Genomic DNA, 13,158 nt, shown 5'->3' with positions numbered 1-13,158 from the left:
TCTTATTTTTATTTAATTAATCTGGGCTATAATATAAAACATGCCCAGAGAGCTAACTATTTTTGTTCTCATTTTTCTATTTCTCGCAGTACACTACTTTGAATGCTTTATGTGAAGCTTCCAGGATGAAGAGACCCTAATATATTCATAACCTTCAGCATCAGGCATGAATGCTGATCTGGCTCAAGACTCATTATTGATATACTACTGCAAGCAGAAGACAGAAGGAGAAAGCTCCTTTTAGCAGGAAGGACAACAAGCAAACTAAACAGTTCACTAAAGAGTTAGAAGAAATCCAATTGAACTCTGCCAGGTGCTGAAGAATCATTGAATGACCTGGGTTGGAAGGTACCTCAAGGATCATGTAGTTCCAACCCCCCTGCCTGGCAGGGCCACCAAACATACACATTTACTAGATCAGGTTGCCCAGGGCCCTGTCCAACCTGGTCTTGAACACCTCCAGGGCCGGGGCATCCACAACCTTCCTGGGCAGCCTGTTCCAGGGCCTAACCACTCTCCTTGTGAAGAACCTCCCCCTAACATCCAAACTAAATCTTCCCTCTTTCAACTTAAAACCATTTTCCCGTGTCCTGAAGAAGAAGAGGAGTGGCTCCCTATTTCTTGTCCTTGCAAATGGGCCAGCCAGAGGATCAAACTAGTATAATAAATGATAAGCATAAAATGAGATACATGCTGCCCCCAGAGTTAACAGACCATGCCCACCCAGTTGGGAACAAGACAGGACTTGGTAAGCAATTATATATTTAGCTTCCAATACGATGAGCCTCCTATCATTAATATTCACACCAAATGCATTAAATTACTTTCTAGTACTCAAATATGTCAATATTTCTGTGGAATTACTTTGCATGACACAACACACAGCAGGGAAGCTGTTTGGTTTCTTTTAGCAGCATACTCCAAAGAGTTGATTGTAATTCCTGACACTAAAAAGAAATATCAAAAGTAGTATTCATATTTGATTTTCCTTTTTATACACTGTAAGCACAAAGCCATTTTTGGTGATTATCTTCAATTTATTTTTCCCCACTGTTTTAAGATCATCACTGATGTCAGCAGTACTTCAAGTACACGCTTTACTTAGAAGTATGATAGCATCTATCAAAACGTACATCTGTATTTGATTCTGATTATGGCCATGAATTCAATCTTCGTTAAAGCCACTTTTAAAGTACTTTCCCCTGCATACCGTGCTGTACAAACAGTTTTATTTGGTGAAATAATTTCACGCTATGTTTTCATTCCTCCAACTCAGCCACAGATTTTCTTTGTGGAACTTTGGAAATCATCCTGACATACTTTGATTAAAATTCAGCAAAGCACAAATAATAAGCACAATACTTTTATATAACCTGCATTCCTCTTCAGTCTCACACCATCAAGCAATACTTAGTTCCTGTGCTAAAAAGGTGTGGATATTGACACCATATTTCTTTAATGCTGTTTGGGTTTAGATATCCTGCACTGACTCCCAATTAACCTCCTAGGAAGACCATCTTTCTTTTCAAAACATGTGCACTATATGAAATAACCACACAAGGACACATATGGTAACTTTTGTGACAAAAAGGAAAGACTGAAGTATGGAGAAGTACCATCTTAACATTGATGCAGACAGAATCAGAGGGCACTGGGAAGCTTCAGATGTTACTTTTACCTTGGATAAAAAGGTACTTATGCTTTACTAGTCTCTTCTGATGGCTCTTTGTGAAAGCTCTTAAAAGCACCCCTGTAGCTTCTCCCATATTATTGGAATTATAGGTCTCAAGAAAGAAGTAGTTCTGGGGAGTTCACCAGATTCAATGCAATATTAGTCATTTTAAAACTTTAGTGACCTTAACTCACAGATTGAAAGCAATTCAAGGAATGAAAAAACCACAGTCCAGAAAACTCTAGCATAATAATTGAAATGTATCAAGGATGGCAACTGGTGCATATGACATCAAGATGTCTTACCTATCTTTGCCATTTTACCAGGCCAGCCTCACCAGGCATCTTTTGATTATAATCTATCATATCCAACCTCATTTATATTCATTTACATACTAAACTTCTTGCTATTAGAAGAAGTATTAAAAAAATAATAATACTGTCAGGTTACTCCCAATAAACAGCTGCCAACTTCAGAACTAGTTTTCATTTATCTGAACCACAGCCACACACATTTACAAAACACACAGCTATCAATAATATTTATTCAGTGCATCAGTCCTTACCCCATACTTTAACAATCTAAACAATTCATGATACTGAGCTTTCCTCCAGGCTAGTTCCATTCTTCATTCCTCCTGTTTGCTTCTAAGGTCTTTAGAAGTCCCTATATTTACAGCAATTATTTCTAGACATCTATCAGTCCTGGTCTGCAACGCAGTGTATTCAGGCTATTGTGTATCACAGAAAGCAAGTGGGTCTTTTTGTTTGTCTGTTTTTGTCATGCAATTCTTGAGCAGTGTTTTCCCCCCCAGTTAAGCTTTTACTCTACTATGCTTGCAGCACGTTGTTATAAGTAACATAGCATCAGATATGTTTAAAATCATTTCTGCTAAATGCTTACAGCAATTCAATTGAGTGCCACATTCATTTAACCAGCCTTCACTCTCCAGTCTTTAGTGAAACATATCTAAACATTTTTACCTGCTTGTGTAATCAATAAAGTGAGTCACACGTGAACTTGCTGAGGTAAGTCTGCAGTAGGGCACAGACCCTACACCCAAGAAATGGCAGATTGATACACCAGAGATCAATAGGAAATAAACTGGGTCATAATTTCTCACCTTTTTGTTTTCTAAGTTATCAGTACAGTTAATACAAAGCCCATTACAGACAATAAAAAAAGCCATCGGTGTCACTGAATCAGGCTCAGCTACTATTCCACCATTATAATAATATATGTTGAACTCAATCACAAGACATGAGAGACTTCAGTACTCAACAAGAAAAAAAAATAGGATAAAAAAGCTTATTTTTCAATTGCTTTTGTTTTTAAATATATAGCCACCAACTCTGAAGTTTATCAGATAAAAATCTTGCATTCAGTCACAGATAGGGAGACATGTAGTGCACAATTCCACTTCCTGTAGAATGTAGAGTAACAATTTCCCATTAAGGTCTGTGAATTGACATGGATTTCCTTCCACCAAGTTCAAGATTATATTGTAGTGTGATTATAAAACTAGTGCTTACAAATGCAACAGTTATCTCTGGAGTGAAACACAGCAGCTGCTTAACAACTGACAAAACTGCACAACAGCTGAGGACAAAGCAGAAGAGAACTAATTCAGCCTGCATCTGCAGGAAGAGTTTAGCTAGGTTGGTCATTTGTGCTCAAATTGACATCTGGAACAATATCTTATTTGCTGATGAAATCCAGTAAAAGTCAGTTTAACCAGAACATTATCAGAACATTTTCATTACTGACTTCAATTATTAAAGTGCACTTTGTTGCAAGCATTCTATCAAATACCAAAGTATGTAACTATGGAATCCTCACTACAATACTAACATTTCATGATACTATTTACATTTATACCTGTTGTTTATATAATTTGAGGCAAGATAGATAATTATAACTGGTCCTGCTTATATCTAACCCACCCTAAACAGCAAATTCTACACGCAATTTGATTTGAATCAATCACACCCAAGAGGTTGTTTTCATTGATTCCAGATAGAAATCACAATCTAAACCACGGCTGTCATGTTAATTTTGCCTTTTTTTTTTTTTTTTTTTTTTGTTAATCGGGAAATGAATTTACTGTGTCATAAAACCAGCAAGGAAGATCACATGACATGGAAATAATGCATTTAGCAACACAGAATTTCTCAAGGCTTATTTACACAAATCAGCATGGACTTACCTGTAGGGGATCCCTCCATGACGTGACCAACATAGGGTCCTTCTTTGAACATGGGCCTGTTATCATTTTGATCAATAACTGAAATATCCAGGCGGACTGGGCCATCGATGACTTTCCCACTTAAATCTGTTACCTCAACTTCCAGCTGTATAAACAAAAAGAGAGAATAAAATTGTTAGTTCCTTATCACATTGAATGGCAAGAGAAAAATAGTTCCTATCAGTGGTGTGGTTACCAGGTATAGAACTTGCAGACCATTATTTTAGACTGGGCTCAGAGCAGATTTAAAAATCTAAGTGGAAGATAAATGTACATTCACACCAAGACACCCTTCAGTAGCTTGAAAATAGCTTATTCTCTGAAGATATGTATCAATTCACTCACAATGGAAAACACACAAGTTACTAAAACTTAGTCATCAGGGTGAACCATAGTAAAACTGCTCACACCTGATAACAGAAAAGGCCAATTTCAATTGCAGCAGCACTGTGTATTTCCAATTCTCTCCTTACCATGACACCAGTAAAAACAGTAATAAACATATCAGAAATAGCTGTCATCTTCACCTACTCTACCCAACCCTCGATTCAACTCTTTAAATAGAGTTAAGCCAGCCAGAAAGTGAACCGCAGCACAGATGTTAAAACCACCCTTTTCCAGTCTTTCCCCAAGACAGTAGTAGCAGCAGGGGCTGGAAGTCTCTGAGCATTTTTTATTCTATTAATTAATTCTTCATTGCCATGTCTTACACCTGTAAGTTATTTATAAGTTAGTGATAAATTGTGCTAGGAAAGAATTAGGTCAAAACTCTAATTCCTTATTAAAATAGGTGGTTATTATATCACATGCCATATGTATTATACTTATAATGACATCCCACATTCATAGTTATATTTGTGGAGCATGAATAGGAGCATTCATGTTATGAGTAAGCTATCTAATCATAGACAATATTTGTAAATAGTATCAGAGTCCATTTTATCATCTACTCACTTTGCTCATTCTCACTTATCTAGAAATTATTCTTTTTTCCCCCTTCAGGATTTTCCTCAATTGTTTTTTTGTTGGGATTTTTTTTTGGCTGCATATAGAGCTTAACAGCTTTAAAGCTGAGATGTCCTCTGAAATGAAGACAACTGATCCACATGGCATTAGCACAGCTCAGGCTTTGCATGGCACACACCCATTCACTTTCCTGGGTTTGGGTAACACTGGACAATGAAGTCAATGTAAGAATCTTGGGATTGCATACAACATGATGAGGATTAGGAAGGAAAATACAGCATTATTGACCTACATTAAATCTAGGTAAAGTTTCAGATACAGTTAGGAACTGCTGACAAAATGATTTATCTTAGTTCTGATGAGTCAACATTTACTATGTTAATTGCTCTGAGGAATGAAAGAATAGCAAGATTTTTCTGTGGAATTTGAGCAAATTCACTTCCTAATTCAAAATAAGATGCTCTTAAACTCCCTCAAAAATAAGTAGCTATACTGCTCACCAGAAGGAACAAAGCCACATCTAAATTTATAGCAGCTATCTGCATTCACAGAAACTGCTAGTGATCTAAAGCAAAGGCTGATCTAACATTCCTTGGTCTGTCTTCCATAGGTTAAAGAAGAGAATAGGAGATCTTCACTAATAACCAAAATGGATCTACATTGCAATAGCAAACTCTACTGAGTCCCACTAGCCAAAAAGATTCTGATAACAGGTCTGTGGAAACTGTTACACAATCTGCTTCATTTTGTTAATACGACAGATTTTATTAGTTGCTGTACAATAACTCATAGAACCTAAGCATTATGTAAAAAGAGCTGAAAGCCCAAAGCACCTAATTAGGACCATCTGTCTTCACCTGCCTGCTACACAGGAGAGGCTTGTCTAGATCTTGCCTCCACCCTCCAACCTTCTCCCCAAACCCAACATCAGAACCAAGTCAAAGAAAAGCAGAAAATACACCTTAACACAAAATCCAAACACATGCAGAGGAAAGACACGCTTAAGATACCATTGGCAAACAGATCATTTTAAACAGGTTGTAAATAAAACCATATGGAAAATTATATCTAACTATCAGAAGAATGATACACCAGTCTGTCAGTAAAAAAGAAAAGCCCATCTAGCTTTAATTTAAAACTTGACTGATATACCAGAGCTACTACACTCTTTTGATGGCATTCAGAACATCCAGAACATATCTAAGCTCCTACCTGATTCGAACAATATAAGGAGAAATGGTAAGCAAAGATTTGGGCAAACTGACCAAAAAACCACCAACAACCAAACAGATATACTTCCTATTAAGTAATAATGACTATACTCCTCGTGTCTCAACTTTATGGAATTACTTTCATGAAGATGAAGTTACATCCATGCACATCTAGCAGCCATATTTCTAGGAACATCAGCACTCTCTGGTAACATACAGGAGGCTTGCCTCCTTCCTTGCACTCAGCAATAAAATTACAAGCAAAGATAACCAGCACCATCCTTACCATTACTTCAAGCATTTCCCAAGGTTTCTCCTCACAGAATGGCTGCTTCCCTTCATTTATTGCTTTTGGTGAAGCAATGCTGGATAGCCTTCCTCTGCATATAAATGCCTGCTTTCCTTCTGCAGCCAGCCAGCCAATGGCCCCCAGCAAATTACACCGTGAATCTAAAGCTTTTCATAACCAAGCCTGGAATAACTTTTACTGCTTGATTAGCTTCAAAGTCTAATACAGGTGCTAGTTTACAGTGGTGAAAAAAAGCAGCTTCTCAGAACAGCACCATCCACACCACAGGCTGGCCAGGCAGCCTTGTGAGGAGAGGCTGCACTGCTTCCCAATGAGAACTGAGCTTCTAGATGCTTCCAGAAAGCGCTGCAGCTGCTCTACAATCAGATGCAGGTGAGGGTGTTTTAAAGCAAAGGGGGCACAGTGTTCTCAGGTGTTTTAAATTCACCTCAGCCAATCAGTTTTTGTGCCCTCACCTCCCAGAGCTGCTGGAGAGGGGAACTGATTAAGTGCAGCTGGGTGAGGTACAGAATAGGTAGGAAAAGAAGGGGTTTTTTTAAATGCTAAAAAGTTGTTTTAAAGATTGTCTGTGGTTATATTATAAAACTCAGGCAATAATTCAGACACAGAAATAAACAGCAATTAAATTTCCTGCTTTTAAGGATATGAATAAAATATTAGCTGATTATTACATGGTATAAAGGATAGAGAAAAAAAGATTTAAAAACAAAACGATGCTTCTAATAGGTACAAATAATTGTATCTCAAGCTGCTCCAGGGCAGGGTATTGATTTCCTCCAAAAGGTTGTATGGGTGTTGCCAAAAAAAACATAGTATAGAATTTGGTCTCTTATTCAGAATTAGATCCTAGGTGCAAAGGGATTAATTAGCCAGTCCCAGCATAAACAGCCTGCCGTACTGCACAAAAACGCTTAAGTTCCTCACACAAAGAGCACAGATTTCATCTCATAACTTTCATGCTTATCTCAACATGACTCTCTATGTAAAGTCTTTGAAGAATTCCAGGACTGCAGATTTCACAAGGAAAACTAATTAAAACAGCAACCGAGCTGCTTACATTTTCCTGTGTAAACAGCATTAAGTTGAGCAATGTATAGACTGCAACCACATGCAGTCTACACACTGAAAGCAACATTGTAGGAATTTACAGTGGGAAAAGATCCCCACTGACATAATTTCTGTCTTTCTACTCCTTTTTCTTCTTAAAGCTCAGTTAACTAATGAAGATTAAAGACTGAACACGTTACGCCAAAGAAGTCTTTCACAACAGCTGCAGAAATGTTTCCAAGTATGCAACATGAGATTGGTTAGTATCATTATTCAATTCTACTCATCAAACCTGAAAAAGTGAAGCCCAAGTAGAGAACACAAAACAAACTCTGTAAATAAGCTGTTTCTTACGAAGCATAACATCTTCCAGTATAGTTGGAATAATACAAGTGTATAGCTGTAAATACAAAGTAAATAGCCAGAGGGTATCTAAGAAAAGACCAGAGCTGAGGCTTTCAGTTGAGATGGAGGCTCACAACAAGAGCCCCACAAAGGAACAATCTCCAGAAAGAGGAGCAGCTTTAGTGGTGGTCAGCCCTTAATTGGGATCTAGGAGAGGTTGAGCCAAGCTCCACCTCTTCCAGGAGCACAGCTGCATTACCTTCACCTGTGCTCCTGCAGCTGACTCGTCACTTGCCTCAGATGGTTAATCAGAGGTTCAGGCTGTGAACAACAGTTTCCCATACTCTCCCAAACTGCCTCTAAGTAGTATTCCCCTAGATCACATCATAACCTTTGCAGAGGTTTCTCACTCTTGTTTTAAAGGTAGCGCTCTTAATATTTTTAATCCTCATAAAGAGCCTGAAAGTTCTATGTCGTACTATTCTGGTTTGCAAAGTGAAATACAGCAATTTCAAGCAATGAAACAGGTATTGAATTGCCCAGACTCTATTCTACACCAGCAGTACCAGCACCTCTCTTCTAGTACCAGCAAACCTCTTGATTTGCAGTTCACAGAATGTGCCTAGAAAATGTCATCACTGAAATATGTTCACTGATGCAAAAATGATGATGAAACACTATACAGTTTAGATTTTATATATATATAGTAAATTCCTTCTGAGAAGTAAACTAAGCAATTAAGAATTCATCATCTAATTGAACGTATTTACTGTAATGCTCTCTGTGTCACAGTACTTTTCCCCACAGCTGTGTCTCTCTGCATCGTAATATTGCTAGAAAGGTGCTATTTTCTTGTAGACTTCTAGTCCTGATTTTTTTCTCTGCTGTCAGCATGGAAAGGACCCTTTTCTGTGAACAAGATCACAGAATGCGAAAAGAAAAAACAAAGCTGAAAAAAAAAAAAAGAAAAAATAACCACAAAGAGAAAATGATGGCATAAATCTCAGAGAAAATAAGATAATAATACTCTGCGTATGAAGTCATAGAAAGCTTACACCAAAATGAACACTGCCTTTACTTCAGGACAGCATTAAATCCAGTATCACATCTGTTATTTTTTTTTAACGTTTCAGCTCATTGAAAATTAAAAGGAAAAATGAAATTGATAACTTTGCCTGATGTTTTAACAACACATTCCTGAGAATTTTTAAGGACTGAAGGCAAATCCGCTCACTGAACAGTGAATGATGTTTTCCATTACTTGTACTAGTTTGGAGTAAATAAGATTTCATATTTTTAATATTTAAATATTTGTAAGAGGTATTTCTTCGTGCATGCCAGCTCTCTTCTTATGCTGATGGCATACTTAGTTTTATGTATAACATCAAGCAATAGTAAGTCCATCTCTCATAAAATCCAGTTGCTGTGGTGAATGTCACTATGTAGGGGCTCTACACTTCTAACAGTCAGATTGCACAGGAGAAGGCTGGCTTTAAGTGGTTAGTTTTGCAAAAGTGACAGCAAACAAAGGAACTGGGAGTAGAGAAGACAGTGATATTATCACAAGCTTTTTTTTTTGCAGGAAACCCTGAGCACACCAAGCAGTGCAGCAGACTGAGATGCCAGAGCTTGCCCATGACTCTGGTAAACCCTGCTGCAACTGGGGACCAGTAAAATACAGTCACTATAAGAACTTCCAAAAAGTCTCAGAATTGCCATTGCCATTTCACAGGTGGAAATAAATGAGATATGAAGTGTTTAAACTGATTGCAAGTATCCTGGTTCATTATGATAAAACTGATGGGACCAACTGATGCTATACAGCAGAGCATTTCAAAAGAAAATCAAAGAAATGAGATAGGAAAAGATGGGAAAGATGAAATGACTTCACGAAAGCCACACACCAGATAAAATTTGAATCAAGCTTGAGTCCAGGTTTTTTGATCTCCAAACACAAGACTGATAGCTGGATTCTATCTCTTGCTGAGCAAGTGATGTAAAATTAGATTTACAAAGGTTATTAAGCTACCAACAGGTATCTTAATAAAGCTTAATAAAGCTTTCAAAGTGCCTTACAAGACTGGGTAATATATCCTATTAACATCAAAACACCTTTAAAAGAGCTTTGAAAACCTGATTGTCTTGTTAGGGCCTCATTTTTCCCCCATTAAGCACTTTTCTGCAGCTGCACACAAAACAACCGAAAATAATTTTCTATGTATGTCCTTGCATAACAATGCTGCAAATTGATAAGGGTTCCTCGTATAGTTACCAGCACAGAATTCAAATGACTTCTGAAACATTTTTTTTTTGTTATATATTGTACAAGTTATGAAACTAGAATGTCCACTTCAAAAATAACCTCGGTGAATGAATGAGAAGGACATCCCTCAAATCTGTAGAGCAATACAGCACGTCAAATGAAAGCATGTGTACTTCACACAAAGCAGAAGTATTATGGATGATCATATAAAACTAATTAAAATCTTCCCATATCACAAGAGAACACATGTTGAGCCCCTCAAAAAGAGGAGGGTGGGAAGAGGGAGAGAGAGAGAGAAAGATATCAGGATTCACCAAAGCAATTGAGTCTAATCACCACAAAAATATTGAATTTAAAAAAAATCAAAAAGAGAGGAAGTAGGACTGAAATAAAGGATTAAAGCATAAGCTCTGCCAGAATTTTTAGGCTCTATGCTGCACCACAAAAACAACAGAGACATGTATGTAAGAAAAGATGAAAAATGGATGGCTTTGTACTTTTAAATAGCTCCTAGCAATATTCAAGCTCTGCTCGCTGTCCTTAATGCTTGAAAATCACTCTAAACAGCATGTAGGAAGTGGCAAAAAAGGAGTAAATTTCATCTCTCAGACTCCAGAAGCAACAGGGTCAGAGAGAGATCATAACTAATCAGACCAACAAAAATCCAACCTCTGAAATGCAGCAGTGTCAGGAATACTAACTTATTTAGGCATACCAAGTAAAGGCCAGTATAAATGTCAGCTATAAATCACACATGCATTTTACCCTGTTATTACTGCTAAACATATCTATTCCTACAAATGAGTAGGAGAAGGTCTCAGAAGTCAAGGATCACTCAACTTATACCCACCTCATATGTACAGAACTAAGATTCTCTAGTTGAAAGCAACAAACAGGGAGTTGCAAGAGCACTTGTGCGGGTTAGACAGGAGGGCATGTAGCAAGCTGCTGCCCAACTTGCTGGCTCTGCCAAAACATCTCATCTCTTCACACCCTCAGATCTGAAGTGATGAGATGCAGCCAGGAGTCCTTCACAGCCCTGCCTAGAGATGGAATAAGCACGCTTTTACATCACAAAGGTTGGGTATTGTCTGATGGGCTAAATATCCCAGAGAAGTACTCACAGTTAGCACTCTGCTTTCATTTCCCTCCGGTATTCTTGCCTGGACTTACTTGTTATGAGCACTGAAGTTAACAACGCACTGTTTATCTTTTCCTGTTATTCTAAACTAAATGAGTTTTTGCTGATTTTGTCTAAAGTCAGCATGCTAGGTTGTTGTTTTTTGTTTGTTTGTTTTCCGACAGGATGTCTACAGCAGATACTTTTATAATTCAGACAGCTGATCTTCCTGGTTGCATCTAAATGGATTAGGACATCCCATATGACAAATGCTTAGCAGCTTCTCCGTTTCAGTAAAGCAGTGTAGTTGTTGCTTCTACTTTGCCAAAAATGGCAAGCTATGTATCACATGTAAAGAAGAAAGGAAATATCTGAACACTTTCCACATGTTATTTTAGTGAGGTTGCAGGTATGCACATATGATATGCCAAGGGCAGCCCAAACTGAAATAAATGTTGCTCCTAATTACCTGTTTTCTCTCTCTAAAAATAATTTAACTTAACATCTTGGTCCATCCTTCTATATTAAATGTCAATAAAGAAAGATTTAGTCAATGGACCTCGAGTCAGCTAAATTAACATAGTAATGGCCTCTTTGAGTGATCAAATAGTTGTAGTCTAGCTTCCAAATGATCAACAAGAGTCTGTAGTTAATAACACAATCTGTTAAAACTGTATATATATATACACAATTTTTTCACTGCTTTATGCAAATAAAAAAGATGTGTGTGTAGCAAGAGAACACTTGCATATAGGAAAGAAGGAAAGAAAAAGGAAAGAAAGAATTCAAAAGTCAACATTTTTGCAACAAAAATGAAGTCTTGGTGTACAGTGGGTCACAAAAACAATGAAATGTCATTTGCACCAAAGACTGCAGATCCAAAAGGCCTTCCTGAAGGGTCATGTAAGAAATTTTTTTTCCTATACCCACAAAATAAATGATCATAGAAGTCATAGGCTTCCAAAACTCATCACAGCAACCTGTTGCAGTGAAATTTGTTTCCTCTATTGCAATGCTGTAACTGAAACAAAAAAAGTATCTTTGTAATCAGCGGTGATGCTCATTATCAGAATGCCAGGACAGAATTAAAGTCACAGCAAAAACAAAATAACATCCTATTATGTACCAGTAGCAATTAAATAAAGGCAACTTTAATTCAAACAAACAAGGTTACCTCAACAAGACTGGAAAACTGGATATAATGTAGAAACAAATCTTCCAGACAGTGGAAATAGTGCATCGTTTTGACCCATCCTCTACTGAGAAATCACTTTAGTTTTTCAAAACTTGAACTATGCAAGAACAGGAACTTATTAATTAATTAAGAATTATATACATACATATTTACAAATTACATCTTCACTTGTCTTTGCTAGACCATGAAGTGTTCTCCTTTGGCTTGGCAAGGTCACTTTTCATCAATATATTACTGGTTGAAATATAAAATAACTTCTTTTATTTAGAGGAATATATTTATAAATCCATCACTATTAAGTAAGATGCTCGTTCAATGCAAAACACATACAGAAAGTCAGTCCAATCAATACCAAGAGTCTGAATTTTGAGCTCCAATCAGTAGCAATCCATCAGCCTTAGAGAACCTATCAAAGAGAGTAGAAGTATTCCCTTTGCAGCTGGAGTGTCTTGAAGAACCAAAGGTTTGTCATTATGACACAAAATAAATTCTATAGCTTCAGGATAAACAATGTGTCTCAAACTCTATAGCAACCGCATAGCAAGCATATTTAGAAGGAGTACAACATCTTAAATACAGAGCAAAAACCACATCACTCTAACATGATCATTTGCCATAAAAAAAAGTTGTTTGGTAAACACAGATAATGAAGACTAATGAAAAGAATGTGGGAAGAACTTATGTCACAGAGATGAGTTTATGTTTTGGAATAGCTCCATTCATAAGAAATGCAGACTCAGCCTGCAGTAAAAAAACTTAAAAGTATTTGGTCTATCTACAAAAG

At 37.1% G+C, this 13,158-nt stretch overlaps 1 protein-coding gene across 2 annotated transcripts in view; it reads right to left on the bottom strand.

Moving 5' to 3' along the window:
- CDH13 (cadherin 13) overlaps positions 1–13,158 on the bottom strand; it is a 389,565-nt gene that overhangs the window by 152,961 nt on the left and 223,446 nt on the right. For both annotated transcript variants that reach the window (XM_015874147.3, XM_015874146.3), the window contains exon 6: positions 3,879–4,023. In XM_015874147.3, coding sequence (XP_015729633.1) covers positions 3,879–4,023 — 145 coding nt within the window. The remainder of the gene's footprint in view (positions 1–3,878; positions 4,024–13,158) is intronic.

The sequence above is a fragment of the Coturnix japonica genome, chromosome 6, assembly GCF_054131305.1.
Source record: "Coturnix japonica strain WE chromosome 6, WE-NBRP24, whole genome shotgun sequence".
Taxonomy (NCBI): domain Eukaryota; kingdom Metazoa; phylum Chordata; class Aves; order Galliformes; family Phasianidae; genus Coturnix; species Coturnix japonica.
This window is presented reverse-complemented; position numbering and strand designations above follow the sequence as displayed.